Below are 15,239 nucleotides of genomic sequence, written 5' to 3'. Positions count from 1 at the left end.
TCAAGTGACCTCTTGAGAAGGCGTAACCACGTCAATTCCTTTCCCAGCAGGAAAAGACACGACAACTCTTTTCCGGCTCTTTCGAAATTTTTTTAGCTGCACGGCCTGTTCAAAGTCTTCTCGAAAAAGAAAAAAAGGGTTACAAGTTCGGAAGTCGGGCTCTAGTTGGAATCAGGTTGTGTATGGTCGTCATGTTTTTTGAGGGGCGAGCTGCCTCGTGGGATCCTAGTCAGGGTCTTCCGAGTGATCCGCATTGTTTGAAGTTGCAGAGTGCTTGAGCCATCCGGTTGTCTAGCTTCTTCTCGATGCTCACCATCTCTGCGCGTTGCTGAATTTCGTCAACATGTCGCCACCGAGAGTGCTGACCATCGCCGGCTCCGACTCGGGCGGTGGCGCGGGCATCCAAGCCGACCTCAAGACATTCCTCTCCCTCGGCACTTATGGCCTCTCGGTGCTCACCGCCTTGACCGCGCAAAACACCACCGGAGTCTCGGCCATCCATGCTTGCCCACCTGAGTTTGTCCTGCAACAGCTCGAATCGGTCGTGTCCGACATACAAATCGATGCCATCAAGATGGGCATGCTGTGCAATCACGACATTGTAGCTACACTCGCAACAAGGCTGCGAGAATGGAAGGCATCGACCGATTCGCATGGCGGAAACAGCGTTCCGATCGTTCTGGATCCCGTCATGGTTTCGACTTCAGGCTCGCTGCTGCTCTCGGAAAGCGCGATCGAGGCGCTCATCCGCCAACTCCTTCCGCTCTGTACCATCCTTACACCCAATCTGCCCGAGGCGCGACAGCTGCTCACCTACGCTGCCAAGTTCACTTCCTATCAATCAGGACCTGGCGAGCTCGAGCTGGCACAGAACAATGAGAACACCGAGCTTCCACAGATGCTGGCAGCGGCAAAAAGCATAGCCAAGCTTGGACCACCGGCAGTGCTCGTCAAAGGTGGGCACGCCCAGCTCAGCAGATCGCAGATCGACTCCTGGCTGCAAAGCATCGAAAGTGAAAGCAAGGGCTCAACACAGATCAGCCCAGCAACACGCCCTACACTAGCATCAATAACATCAGAACGATACCCTCAACGCAATGACACGCGCAGCAAAGATTCCAGTTTTGAGGCGGCAGGCATCGACGAGGATTTGAAGCAGCTAGCTGGTATCGATGGCGCCATCATCACACAACGCGGCAATGTCACAGTCATCCGGACTGACCAGATTCCCTTTAGCCAGGTATTGCATCCGGATGGAGCACTGCCTGGCGACGACAAACTGGTGTGTGACGTCCTGTATCAGCACAACGACGATGCAGATGGATCATATGTGCTTTTCGTTAAGCCGCTGCTAGACTCAAAAGCAACGCATGGAACTGGCTGCACGCTATCTTCAGCGTTGGCAGCATCACTCGCTCAAGGTTACACGTTACTGCGCTCCACATCGATAGCGATCAAGTACGTTCAACACGCCATCGCTAACGGGATCGAAGACCTTGGCAAGGGATCTGGCCCCCTCGACCACTCGTACCCCTTCCAACCGCGTGGGCTGATCCTTGCATCAGGAACACCGTCAAGCGAGACTGCAACTCTACCACTCGCACTCAACCGCAGTCTCATATCCAACTCGATTCAAGAATGGACAGCCTTCGTGCAGCACCCATTCGTACTGGGACTGGCCGACGGAACCTTAGCACGCGACGCATTCGAGTGGTTCATGAAGCAGGATTATCTCTTTCTGCGCCACTATGCTAGGATCTGGGCGCAGGCAGCCGCATCGCCTGACAATACGTTCGAAGAAGTCTCGACGCTAGCCGAGATGGCACGAGCTATGGCTGAGGAAGCAAAGCTGCACCTGCGTCTCTGTCAGGAGAGTTTTGGGATATCGGCAAACGAGCTGGAACACGAGACAATGGAAAGCGCAGCCACGCTCACGTACACACGCTATGTACTCGACACGGCGCGGTCAGGCGACAGTCTTGACTTGCTGGTAGCGGTCAGCCCGTGCATGGTCGGCTACGCCCAGGTCGGGCTCTGGCTTGCACAGCATCGCAAGGAAAACATCCACAAGGACTATGCCGCCTGGATCGAGGCGTACTCCAGCGACGACTTCCAACGGGTTGTGCAGCGTGCCATGCGCTTAGTAGAAGCCAAAGCAGCTAGAGATGCGCCTTCTTCGCACAGGCTGTGCCAGCTGCAGAAGACGTGGAACGCAGCTTGCCGTCTCGAGGCGGGCATGTGGGACGAAGCTGTCGATGCGAGTCTTCGCAGACTGGTGCTTGAGCCCTGACGGGGGTCAGTCAATCATACTCCAGGCAACTTTGTTCCCTTACGGACGACACGGCGAGCGATGTAATAGGCTGGAACGGATTCGCTAAGCAAAGTGTCAGTGGCGGATTGAGACTTCCTCGGCTGGCTTTTTGGCGGTTGCATGATCATGGACCCCGCAATGCTATGCTCGGTAGACGAGCCTGCAGAGGTCGTACACGTGGATCTTGACTGGGGATGCGATAGGTGCGTCCGGGGCGCGTCCGGGGCAACTACCACCATGAGATTGATGAGTGAGCGTGGTTAGATAGTACGGATAGCGTCATCTCTCAAGGTCATCGAAGGTGTGGAGAGTATTCTTTTGAGTGTCAGATCGAACAGACGGGCTCTGGACAGGTCGCGTCGGGATGTCGGTGAATTTTGCGTCGCGATCGACAGATCTGAGCCCATGAAAGCACTGATGATGCAATGCCACATTGTGCATCATGTCGGTGTTTTCTTTTTCTTTTTTTCCTCAAGGGTTTGGGTGCGAGGTTCTATCCCGCAGCCGGCATCGGCGTCGGCTGCGGCTGGCCTGCGGTGACTTTTCCCAGTCTTCCCCCTTTACGTCACTTCTAAACAGCCAGCCAAATCCTCGCCAGATCTGCGCTGCTCATTGGGTCTAGGGAAACTTAGCCGGATTCGTGGGCATCGCGAGAGGTGCACAAGTCTGCTTAGGCAGGCCGTCGATCGAAGCAGCCTGCACGCAAGCCACAGTTCCATACATAGAGCCCATCCCCCACAGATGTGCAAGCGCTAGCCAGCCGAAGTGTGTGTGTGTGTGTGTGTAAGTGTGTGTGTGTGTTCCTGTCCAGCACTTATCCACGCGAGAAACGACAACCCTAGAAATGCAACTTCGGAAGCAAGAGCCAGTTTGGTCACTGCGAGACCGACGAGGCAAGAAACCCCCTTTATTTTGACAGCGGCCACGGCGGCCACGGCAGGTCGACCGGCAACCTCCTGCGGCAGTCTTGCCGTGCGGACCGCCGCACGGTGGCCCTTGGTGTCACTTTGCCAGCTTGGCAGCCAAAGTTTGTTCTAGAGTCGACAGGAACCGCTCTATTGGCGGCTGGCTGCATTCGTGCACACCCGACGGGAGTCCAAGAGGAACCTTGCAGCAGTAGCAGATTTCTGTGCAGAAGGCTTGCCTGTATTGGCAGTGATTTGTGGTCAAGCCAGCGAGCGAAAGAACGTCTCTGAATTCTCCGAGTGAGGGTGCATCTTCGTTGCAAACGCGCGCGCGCCAAGAACCAAAACCCGTCATGCCATGCCCGCTGAAACCTTGGCTCTGGAAAGGCGACTTATTTCTCCGATCTATGCATGCCTTGTTTCCCAAACGTCATTTTCCGCGACTCTGCATTTCCAATACCGACGCCGCGGTGAACCTCAGGCTGCACGGCAAGAACGGGTCTCAATCGCCCGCCTACCCGCCATCAGCGGTTGGAAAACAGCGGTACAGTCTACCCAATCATTTGGCTTGCATGTATGAGTCGCAACAGACAGGCTTTCGAACTCCGGACCAACCTGGCCGCTCAAGTTAGTCCACCAGCCTTTCATCTTGAGTGATGATGTCTTTGTCGGTCAGTAGCATTCTTCTGTGGTTCGACACCAATCACAAGAGACGTTCGCCAGGACCCTTGGTTCTGCGCTACCCCCTTTTCTAACATCACACGCTGGTTGCCCTTAGCGCTACTGTGATCCTGTGCAAGGGAAAAACTTTTGGCTCCGTCCCTTGCGGGTGACCCTTGAGACAGCAAGCACACCCTGGTCTGACCTTTCTCTTCCCCAGTCATCCCTCGTCCTCCTTCTTCCCTTCCTCCTTCATCCACATCCTCCCCCTACCTACCTTTCCTCTCTACCGTGAAAGGAGATCCACCACCTCGGGAGTAGACATCAACATGGCGGACAACGCTTACAACAGCGCAGGCGCGGTCTACCGCAGCAGCTCCTCTGATGACGAGGCCACTGCTGCCCACACACCGGCACGAACCAACAAGGGTGAGAAGGACGCTGCTTCTTCCACGCAAGAGACCACCGCCAACAGCAACGAAGAAGACGTTCCCGCCGACGTCGAGGCAATTCGTGAAAAGAACGACCTGCTCAAGACAAACGAAGAGAAGCAGCGCGAGGGTGAACACGACCTCGAACCACGCGAAGACGGCAAGATTGTTCTCACGGAACGAGCAGGTTACCTCGCTACGGGCTACTCCTACCCGACCTGGAAGAAGTGGGCCATTCTCTGCGTCATCTTTGCCGTACAAGTCTCGATGAACTTCAACACCTCGGTCTACCCCAACGCCGTCATGGGCGTCGCTGAAAAGTACCACGTCAGCGAAGCCGCAGCAAGAGTGGGTCAAATGATCTTCCTTGTTGCTTACGCTTTCGGATGCGAGTTTTGGGCCCCCTGGTCGGAAGAGATCGGTCGATGGCCCGTCCTGCAAATCTCGCTCTTCCTCGTCAACATTTGGCAAGTCCTTGCAGCGCTCGCACCCAACTATGGATCCCTCATCGTCGCTCGTTTCCTCGGCGGTCTTTTCACCGCCGGAGGCTCCGTCACTCTGGGTATGGTTGCTGATCTGTGGGAGCCCGATGAGCAGCAGTTTGCCGTCGCGTTCGTCGTGCTTTCCTCCGTGGGTGGTACTTCGGTCGGACCTTTCATCGGCGGCTTCATCCAAGCCTACCTCAAGGTCGAGTGGAACTTCTGGATTCAGCTCATCTTTGGAGGTGCCGTTCAGATTGTCCACTTTTTTGTCGTCCCCGAGACTAGGTCCACCATCCTGCTTGATCGAGAGGCAAAGCGTCGCCGCAAGAATGGCGAGCACAACATCTATGGCCCCAACGAGGTCAGGACCGACCGTTTCAGCATGAAGGAGATCGGCGCATATTGGCTACGACCTTTCGAGATGTTCCTGCGCGAACCCATCGTGCTGTTCCTGTCGCTGCTTTCCGGTTTCTCGGACATGCTCATCTTCATCTTCCTCGAGTCGTTCCAGCTGGTCTACAAGCAGTGGGGCTTTAGCACCGTCCAGATTGGCCTGTCCTTCCTTCCTATCAACCTGGGCTACCTTTTGGGCTATCTGATCTATATTCCGCGGTTCATATGGGAAGGGAAGCGTCGTCGGAGAGATCCAGATGCCCTGGCACCGGAAGCAAGGCTATGGTTGCTGCTTTTCCTGGTGCCGCTCGAGACTCTCGGGCTGTTTGGCTTCGCTTGGACCTCGCTAGGTCCTCCTCGAGTTCACTGGATCGCGCCCATGATCTTTTCGTGCATGATTGCCATAGCTAACGTCGCTATCTATCTCAGCACAATTGACTACATGATTGCTGCGTACGGGCCGTATTCGGCTTCGGCGACGGGAGGCAACGCTCTAGCAAGAGACTTCTTAGCCGGTATCTCGGCCATGTACGCCACCCCTCTCTACAACCGACTTGGTCTCGAGTGGGCTTCGACCTTGTTGGCATTCCTGGCTATCATCGTAGCCATCCCCGTCTACATCTTCTACTGGAAGGGTCCTGCCATTCGCGAGAGGAGTAAGTTCGCCCAGTCGCTCTCTGAAGACAGGAAGAAGAATGGTGGCAGGAGGACCGATCAGGACGAGAAGGCAGAGGCAGGCACCATCTGGCGCCGGGAGAAAAAGCAGGAGCAGCCACAGCAACAGTAAGAGCAAGAGACGTACCTGTTCGCTTCTCTGCTTGCGTGGATCGTGTCAACGAGATGCGATCATTCTGTATATAGACTTGAGCGTTTGAGCCATGCTCTTTTTATCCAAGCTGTTGTATCGTTATTCGATGAATTTGACTTTTGTGCAATCAGTTTTTACACAAACGAGGGGCATGACCTGGTCTCTCGCAGGAAGGCGACTGGGCTCATTTGCTTCTAGCCTTGTTTGGAAACGACAGCGATGATACAGTGGACATAGTGTGGTCACGTTCATAGATGGTGACATTGCCAGTCGACGTTGGCATCAAGCCTTCGCGCTTTGGTATTTCCAGTGTAAAAATAGATCTTGCCTGAAAGAAAACGGACGCTCGAAATTGAGGGTGCGAAAATCATCCTCGGCTTCTTTGGACCTCGACCTCGACACACCACCCAACGCCACCGCACACAGAGAGCTGGTCAACAGAAATAGTTGCACAACAATGCCAAACAAAACACAGACCAAAACAAAGACGGAAGCACGAGAGAACAAAGACCTAGACGCGCAACTGGAACGCGTCGAACGGGGTTGTGTCCATTCCACCACCCAAGGCAAGGTTGATGCCGATCGAGCCCATGGTGAAATCGTCCAGATCGCCCGCGTCATCGTAGAGGTGCTGCTGCGGCTTGGTTTGCTGCTGCGGCTGCTCTTGCTGTTGCAGTGTGGCAACAGCATCAAGGTGTGTGCTAGTAGCCGTGGTGGTGGCGGGCGAGATGGAGATGGACGATGGGTAGTCGAGCGAAGCCAGGGTTGCTGTGGTGAGGGGCGGGGAAAGCGAGTGGTTGGAAGAGGCGCGCGAGGAGGAGCTGGCGCCTGTGGAGGCGGTCTCGGCGGCGGTGGCTAGGTTGCCCAGAAAAAATGCGTTTTCCATCGAGGCCGTGAGCGCAGGCTGGGCGATCGAGGAGGAGGGGGAGGAGGTTGTAGGGGCGGATACATCCATGGTGGTGGAGGCAGGCATGGGCATAGTCAGATGCGGCCAGTCAGAGTGGGTGAACCCATTGACGAGTTCTGGCGTATCGATTGTCGAAGACGATCTTGCATCTCCTCCACCACTGCCTTCATTGAGGATCTCCAGGCACGACTGCCACACGTCGTCTGTCAAGACTCCAATCCCACCACTTCTTCCATCCCCTTCTTGTTCCTGCTGCTGCTGCTGCTGAAGCTTTCTCAACGGCGAATGCATGTCGAGCAATTTTCTCACCTCGACACTCGCGTCCACCGCCATCGTGCTTCGGTTACTCAACTGCTCCAACGCCCAGATGCACTTTTCAATGCGGTGCTCGGCACACCGCACCTCGTCCCACTTGGCCTGCTCGGCCAGCTTGGCAAAGTTCTTGATCTCGCTTTTGGCCACACACGCAAAGCCATGCACCGAGATCTCGGGCCACGGATCGCTGTGCAAGATCGTACTCCCCGTCGCCTCGATAAAGTCAAACGACGACTCGGCCTTGTCTGTTCCGTGGGAAGAGGCGCCGGCTGAGGAGGCCAGACTCGAGTGCTGGATGGCGTGGATGAGCGCTGCCGTCTGGTTGCAAACTTTCGAACGCAGCTCGGCAAAGATCTCGTCCGTGTTGTCGAACGGGTCCGCTACCGAGGTACGATCCATTGTCTGCACCAGTTCGACCAGCAGGATTGCGGCAAGATTCCACTTTGTCGCTGTGATGACGTGCCAAGATTGGATCGACGGTGGAAGTTCGGCATGGTGCGCGATACAGCTAGCGAAGAACGGGGCAAAGGTCTCGTCCCAGTGTCGCACCACCGACAAGACATGCGCGATCTGTCGTTCGATTTGCTCGCTCGGCGCCTGACGCCAGTAGCTCGACTGCAACCGTCCGACGTGTCTGAACAACAGCACTTTGATCGGTGTCGCATACACCAAGGTGCGTTTGGCAGCTTCCTCGCTGCATGGCCAACTCGTGACAAACGTGTGGCGGTTCTTCTGGCTGTTGGCAGGGATTACTTCGTCCCAGATCTTGCGCAGAGGCCTTTGCGTCGTCGCGCCGCCCGAGCCCGACATGGCCGCAAACCCATCGGTCTCGTTGCGCAGGCTGATGGCACGATTTGGCGACAAGAGCTGATCAGTGAGTTCCGCATCTTCGTCGCCAATCACAGCATCGTACTTGCGCAACACAGACAGCTCGGTGTCCATCATACATCCAAACCAGTAGAGGTTGTGGTACGTGTTTTCAAGCAGCGTCGCTTCTGCCTGTCGGTTAGCGACCTGGGTTGGATCCAGACCGGGCTCTTCGGTGGACCAAAGATCGATGCCCTTGCGTCGGAGTTGCTGGATCTTGAGCCGGAATGCCTTGAGCTTACGCATGGCGGTGGCGAGCATCATTGTGCTTGCCTCGGCGGGGATCTGCCAAGAGGACGAGTCCAGCGCGCTGTTCTCGTCGAGCGAGGGGACATGGAGTTGCGAGGGCAGCTCGTGTTCGCCTTTGGCCCACGCTTCGCTGTCGGGCATCTCGCGAGGTTTTTCGGTCCAGGCAAAGAGGATGAGCGCAAACACGATGCGGAACGACCATGCATCGGCAGCGTCCATGAGCTTGTCCCTCGCCTGCTTCCACAGCGAGAGGCGGATGCGTGCTTCGTCGGGCTTCCAGTCGGCGCGTGCAGAACTCGACTGACTGCTGCGATGGCGCGGCCACTGTGCGGCGTAGGCGAGCAGCACAGCGTGGTACGCCTCGGAAACACGCTTCTCGACATTGCGCGCCGCACCATCCGTCTTGAAGATGCGTCTCGAGGCGTGGTCCAAAAGACACACTTTCTTGTTGAGCGACATGGCAGCTGACGAGGAGGTCAACGAATCGGCGCAGAGAAGGTAGGGCGTCGTAGCGTCGGTGACCCACACGCGGAAAGCCGACTCTGCGGCACCTTCGTAGACGTTGAGGAGGTCTGAGTTGAGATGCATGCGGTCCGCGTTCTGCGCAAGTCGAACGTTGGGTGCGGTGCCCCAGATGTCGAAGCCGAGGATGTCAAACAACGATGGACCCGCATGTGAGGAGGACGATCCAAAGATGGCGTCAGCGCTGTCGTCGTCGAAAGCAAAGGGCGATTGTGCACGACTGAGCACCAGGGAGTTGCTGTTGATGTTGTAGTCGGCGGATGTGGTTTGCCGCTCAAAGTCAGCAAAGCTGGCAAACGTGGCGTTGGTGTCTTGAGCGGCAGATTGTTTCCTTCGCTTTGCGGCTCTCTGCTGCTGCTGCTCGTCGTCATCGTTATGAGGCTGGTCATTGGTATAGCTGCCGTTGAGCACTTCGAATGCGGCATTGACACTGCTGATCGCAGACCTTTGCGACTGAAGCGGTTGTGTAGCTGGATTGCTGTCAGGAAGGCTCTCACGTCTTCGCTTCGTCGAAGCAGGGCTGGTATGTGCGTTGGGCATAGTCTCATCCTCGGCGGTCTCTAATGTAGAGGATTGTATGGGCTGTGCTGCATTAGCTGCCTCTTGCAAGCTCTCAGCAAAAGCAGCACCGGTGAGACCGCCGAGCGGAATGCCGCCAAACGAGTTGATGAGGCTGTTGAAGGTGCACACCTGGCCCTTCTTTTTGCAGTTGGTGCAGGCGACTTTACTGGCTAGCGCCTCTGCGATGCTGGCATATTGGGCGGAACAGGCACGTTTTGCTTGGCGACAGCGATCGCAGTTTTTGTACATCTTTTTGCGCGAACGTGTCCCACCGGTGCTGGCCCCTGCGGTGTTGTTGGCGGCGTCCGTCATTGCGACAGTTGCTGTGTCCGTGGGTTGCTGCGCTGGGTCGTTGATTTCGGACATGATCAAAAGGAAAGCCGGGGAGCAAGGGGAGATGCTTGTGATGTGGTGCCGTAAGATCTGTCAGGAGGTGTAGATGAGCAGACGTCCTGTTGGCACTGCCAGACGTTCAGGGTAGCGCTCAAATGTCGACAAAACAGAAGCAGGAAGTCGAAACCGGCGATGCTAGACGCAGTCAAAGGCCAGACAAAGATTCGGCCGTCGCCAGCCAACGCTTCATGTGCAGTCTGATGATTGAAACGGACTGAATGCGAATGGGCGCGTAGCGATGAGTTGACCGATGTGTTTGGTGGGTCAGGTTTGGGATCTGGCAGAATTGGAAGGGTAAGCGGAGGGGAGCAGGGGGAGACGGGCTTCAAAATGACCGATCTCGGCGGTGCTATATATCCCTTGAGCATATGTGCCCGCGCCAAGCCACGAAAATGCGGGGGAAACTGGAAAGCCTTGCCTGCACGGGACCAAGAGGCGGAGGCAGCGAGCGGGGCACGAGGCAACGGAACAAGACACAGAGACAAGACAGAGATTAGATTGACAGGCGCCGTCCTACGCAACCATGCTCTAGATTGCACAAAGGATCGAAGCCGTCTGGTTGGTCTTGTCAGAGCCGAACAACTTTTCTTTATGCGGGGTAAGCTGCGTTGGATTAGCACAGCTTTGCGTGCTGCAGCAGAGAGCTATTGTTCTCGTCTCGCTTCTACTGTATGCAAGCTTATTTTGTCGGTCAGAGTCTGTGCGCGCAGGCAGCAAGAGCACGATTCGCAACTCAGCTGCTTGCACGGCACGATGATCTATATCGGAGGGCCAATCCGAAGCGGATTCCTTTTTAGGCAAAAACAAGTCGGTGTGGTTGTGCTGGCATGTTGTTGCGGAGCATCTAGATCTCTAAGCGGGGAAGCCAGCCAAGCAAAGCGAAAGGAAAAAAAAAACCAAATAAAACAACAAAGAAACAAGAGAGCGGCCGTGTTGGCCGTGTGACCTTCGCCGTTAGCATTGGCAAGCTCGTTGGGGGAGACACTCGGCATCATGCGTCTGCGTTTCTCGAGGTGGAGCTCCACTTGGCCTCGCTAGAACTTTGTCTCCACATGCATGCGAGAAGCAAGCGCGCGCACGGAATCCATTCGACGTGAGAAGTTCGCGGGGGACCACGGAAACAACAGGGATGCGATTGGCTCACGCCGACGGCCTACCCTGGCTTCGTTCCAGAAGACAGCACCTGGCGCTTCTGACAGCCAATCTGCCTGCCCAACAAAGAGTGACGGGCGTCGGCGAGCAGAGGCGGGACGAGGGAATGCGGAAGGTGCTCTTGGAGCGGTAACTGCGAGCCGAGGTTGCGCCTCGCCCACTATTTTAACTAGGTGTGAGGTTTGTGATGTCGTTCGTGTCATCAGAACCAGCGATCGGAACAGCGATCGGAACAAGCAGTCTATTAGCTGGCCCGCTCGCCGAGAGCGCCACAGAGTCGTCCTGAGTGCGGGGAATCAAACCTGCGCGACAGAAGAAAACCCTGGGGTAGAGCAGCGGCAGCCTTCCACTCTTCGGAACACATAGGAACGCCACGTCCCTTTCCCGCGCCTCTGTTTAAATTTGTTTTGTATCTCATTGTCGCACACTACTCGTCGATCGCCAAGCAAGTGCAGGATGAGCGGCGATCAACAGGAGATTCCAGGCACCCTAGTCAAGAATCAAACTGTGCTCGACGTTGGCGGCCAACGACTTTTGTGTTGCTTGGCAGCGTAACATGGGCTCTAAATTATCGGCTGTCAGGCATGAGGAATACTCTATTTAAGCGAGCTGCACATTGACTTTTTGCGGCAGCTCCCGCAGGTCTCGAATCGGCGATCAGTTCATCATCAGCTTTGGACCAAATCTTGCCCGATTCACAGCTCACATTCAAGACATCCAGAGGCGCTGGTGAAGGCTCGTTCGTGAACAACAATGAATTGCACCGAGTGACGACAGGCATGTCAACGACGCTGCTTCTTCTGGCTGCCGCCGGTGTTGCCGCCTTTCCTCTTACCAGCGTCGCTCTTGGCGTTCTTGCTGTTCTTGGCCAGCTCCTTCTCCGCCTGGTGAATCTTGTCGAGCACATAGTTGAGCACGCGCTTTTGATCCAACAGCACCCTCTTTTCACCCAGCCTTACCACCAGCGCACGTCTCTCGTTGTCTCCATCTACCTCGCTCTGCTTGGAGCCGTACAGCTTTGCCTCCTCGTCTTCCACTTTTGCGCCGTTGGGGTACTGCTGCAATCGCAGGTCGATTGCGTCGATCATGATCTGACTGGCCGAGACGCGCACCGTCTTGGACTTGGTTCCGGCCACAACGGCGTGCTCTTCCTGCGCCTCGACCCGGGCACTAGGACCTTTGCCTTTGGCTTTGGCCTTTTCGAAGCTATCGCGAGACTGACAGAGCACGCGCGTGAGCGCGATCATTTCTTCCGAGATGCCACCTCCTGTAGCAGCCGACTTGAGCTCCTTTGGTGTCGGTCGTTCGGGCTGCGCGCGGTGAGGCGCTTTCTTCGCGGGAGTGAAGAGGTAGTTGAGGATAAACACCTCGTCGATGCCGAGCGAGGAGCAGGCCCACTCCAGTCGCTCTTCCAGGTCCTTTTGCAGGTCTTCCTTGCTTGTGGAGAGGAAAGACGAGAGATGCGTGACGGCGGCTTGGAGAATGAGCTTGGAGTCGAGCTCGACAACGTCGCTGCCGTTGGGCTCGTCGACGTGTCCGTAGCGACGAAGAAGGTCGCTGTTGGGTGGGTCAGCGTACGTGTTGAAGATCTGTTCACCTTCAGCAATCGCTTTGGTGGCGCGCATTTCGAGCACGTCAGACTTGTAGAAGAGACGAGCGTTGTCCGACTCAAACCTTGCGTTGAGCATATCGGCCATAGGCGTCATGGAGATGTCGATCACGTTTTCTTGCTCTTCTTCCTCCTCATCGTCGTCGTCGTCGTCGTCGTCGTCGTCGTCATCGCTATCGCTATCGCCATCACCATCACCATCATCGTCATCATCGTCATCTTCGTCATTCTTGTCATCGTCCACGTCTTCTGTTTCATTCGCTTCATCGCCAGATCCAGCTGCGCTTGCCTCTCCTTCGTCTTCCAGCACTTCTGCTTCCGACTCGTCTCCGTCGTCTTCTTCGTCACCTTCCTCATCGAGATTGTCCATGTCGACCGTCTTACCCTCGAGCCCCTTCTTGCGACTTTTGACATGGAAGCTTCGACTCAAAATCCGTGATCCCATGACATGATAGGTTTCGAGCGAGTACCAATGCTGCAATTCAGCTTCGAGCTGCTCTGCAGGCACTCCATCCAAGAAGACGCTTGACAATGATCGTATGAATGGAACGGCCTTGCTGTGGTAGTCGACTTCGGCCTCGTCTCGGGCGATCTTGTCGGCGATCGAAGTACCGGCAAGGTGCTGAAGGTCCTTTTCTTGCCAAAACATGGGAGTAGTAAAGCTTTCCGGCATAATGTCAAAATACGCCCCCCACGTCTGCTCCCCAAACGGTCGAGGTGCATCGCGGTAGGTCGAGCCCTCGCCGTCCGTGCCTTCGAGTTGGTTGACATTCGCCGAAGAGGAAGCTTCTACGTTCTCCATCGACACATCTCCATCTTCGGCGCTGCTCTTTGTGGGTCCGGACAGCTTGGCAGCTCTTCTGCGCTCGTACATCATGGCGAGAATGAGTGGCAACCAGCCCATCTTGCTGATCTCTTTCCAGGTGGGTGTTTCAGTGTTGCGGGCGTCCGATGTGGAGGGTGCGGAGACAGATGCTGTTTCTGCCTGCGTGCACCTCTGAGCAAGGGTCGAAGTGGCCAAGTTGAGCAAGACGTGTCGAGGAATGACAAAAATGGTCTCTCCTGCTTCGATGGATGCCTTGGCGAACATACCTCGTCCCATTCCGGGGATGGGCTGGATGCGGCATCTAGGGTCGAGTGCACCGCCTGACTGGCGGAACCAACGCAGAAAGCTCGCCTCGAGCTCCGATGTCGTCTGTCTTATCGAGTCGGTCATCGTTTTTAACGTTGTTGATGATGGTCAGGCCGAGGATGGACTACGAAGGAGTTCTGTGAACCCTGCATGCTTTTCTTTTCTCACTTTCTTCTCAAACAACCAAAAAAAATCAAGAGATTCTTCTGATCGCTCTTCTCGGAACACGGAAGCTGAAGGTAGGCTGCTACGATTGAAAGCGATCCGAATCCTGTCAAACGTTGGTCCAAAATCCGGCATTCCACAAGAATTCTGCCGGCGAAAAAGGCGCGTCTGGCTTGTTGCGCATCTCGATTTGCTTTTGCGCATATGGGGACGATTTTGTTTGTAGCGTTTGGGCCGCTTCAAGTGACGCAAAGCTGTTTTCCAGCACTCTTTCCTTTCAGCCATCACCATCGTCGTCCCTCTTGTCACCCGCCATGGCATTCACAGTCACCATCGAGAAGCGCTCGGCGCCGGGCAAGCCCGCATCCAAGGGTTTCCCTCTCACCCTCTCTTTCTCCTCGCAAAAAGCCACGCTGGCCGAAGTTAAGAAACAGATCGCCTCTGCCTCTCGCAAGCTTACCATCGAACGCCAACGTATTACTACCGAGGACAAGAAGCCTTTGGTGGACGATGACAAGTCGCTTGCTGAGTTGGGTGTCGAGGCGGGTCAGACGCTCTACGTCAAGGATCTGGGCCCTCAGATCGGCTGGAAGACCGTCTTCCTCACCGAGTACGCCGGGCCTATCTTCATCCACCCTCTCTTCTACTTCCTCGGTCCCAAGATTTGGCACCGCGACTTTGTCCACTCCAAGATGCAGACGGTCGCCATGTCGCTTGCTGTAGCCCATTATGTCAAGCGTGAGCTCGAGACGCTTTTTGTCCACCGATTCAGCAACGGCACCATGCCGCTCTTTAACATCTTCAAAAACTCGACCCACTACTGGCTTCTCTCGGGCTTCCTCCTCGCCCCCTTCATCCAGTCTCCCTGGTTCTCGGCTGCTTCAGTCGCAGGCACCATCCAGGATAAGGACGCATTCATCTACTCCACAGCTGCCGTCATGGTCCTCGCCGAATTGGGCAACGCTTACACTCACATCATTCTCAAGAACCTCCGTCCAGCCGGTACGAGGGTGAGGAAGATCCCCAGGGGCTTTGCGTTTGAGTTGGTCTCGTGCCCCAACTACTTTTTCGAGTTTGTCGCGTGGGCGGCGTTCACCGTGCTCACGCTCAACCCGGCCAGCGCGCTGTTTGCCGCGGTCAGCACGATTCAGATGTGGTTCTGGGCGGTGAAGAAGCACAAGAACTACAAAAGGGAGTTTGGCAAGGAGTATCCCAGGCGCAAGGCTATGTTCCCTTTCCTTGCCTGAAATGACTGTCGTCCATGTGTAGCTGTCAACTTGTGCAATGCTTCCAGGTCCATCCGCATAGCCGTTCTCGACTCTCATCCTTGTCTCATATAGCAGTGTTTCCAGTTGCAACATTCTTTCGCCGAGGTAA

At 55.7% G+C, this 15,239-nt stretch overlaps 5 protein-coding genes across 5 annotated transcripts; 3 read left to right on the top strand and 2 right to left on the bottom strand.

The window, feature by feature from the left end:
- Positions 1 to 343: 343 nt before the first annotated feature.
- On the top strand, positions 344 to 2,290 carry EX895_006543 (uncharacterized protein; the record flags this gene model as incomplete). The annotated part of the gene is made up of 1 exon (XM_029887134.1): positions 344 to 2,290. The coding sequence occupies one exon, from the start codon at positions 344 to 346 to the stop codon at positions 2,288 to 2,290; it is 1,947 nt and encodes a 648-aa protein (XP_029736626.1).
- A 1,915-nt stretch (positions 2,291 to 4,205) lies between these two features.
- Positions 4,206 to 5,969, top strand: EX895_006542 (uncharacterized protein; the record flags this gene model as incomplete). Its single annotated transcript, XM_029887133.1, has 1 exon — positions 4,206 to 5,969. The coding sequence occupies one exon, from the start codon at positions 4,206 to 4,208 to the stop codon at positions 5,967 to 5,969; it is 1,764 nt and encodes a 587-aa protein (XP_029736625.1).
- Positions 5,970 to 6,501: 532 nt separating this feature from the next.
- EX895_006541 (uncharacterized protein) lies at positions 6,502 to 9,777 on the bottom strand (the record flags this gene model as incomplete). Its single annotated transcript, XM_029887132.1, has 1 exon — positions 6,502 to 9,777. One exon carries the CDS (start codon positions 9,775 to 9,777, stop codon positions 6,502 to 6,504), a length of 3,276 nt encoding a protein of 1,091 aa, XP_029736624.1.
- Positions 9,778 to 11,738: 1,961 nt separating this feature from the next.
- Positions 11,739 to 13,781, bottom strand: EX895_006540 (uncharacterized protein; the record flags this gene model as incomplete). The annotated part of the gene is made up of 1 exon (XM_029887131.1): positions 11,739 to 13,781. One exon carries the CDS (start codon positions 13,779 to 13,781, stop codon positions 11,739 to 11,741), a length of 2,043 nt encoding a protein of 680 aa, XP_029736623.1.
- A 395-nt stretch (positions 13,782 to 14,176) lies between these two features.
- Positions 14,177 to 15,109, top strand: EX895_006539 (uncharacterized protein; the record flags this gene model as incomplete). Its single annotated transcript, XM_029887130.1, has 1 exon — positions 14,177 to 15,109. The coding sequence occupies one exon, from the start codon at positions 14,177 to 14,179 to the stop codon at positions 15,107 to 15,109; it is 933 nt and encodes a 310-aa protein (XP_029736622.1).
- Between the last annotated feature and the right edge of the window lie 130 nt (positions 15,110 to 15,239).

The sequence above is a fragment of the Sporisorium graminicola genome, chromosome SGRAM_9, assembly GCF_005498985.1.
Source record: "Sporisorium graminicola strain CBS 10092 chromosome SGRAM_9, whole genome shotgun sequence".
Taxonomy (NCBI): Eukaryota; Fungi; Basidiomycota; class Ustilaginomycetes; order Ustilaginales; family Ustilaginaceae; genus Sporisorium; species Sporisorium graminicola.
The sequence above is the reverse complement of the archived record's forward strand: the minus strand, read 5'-3'. Positions and strand labels throughout refer to the sequence as shown.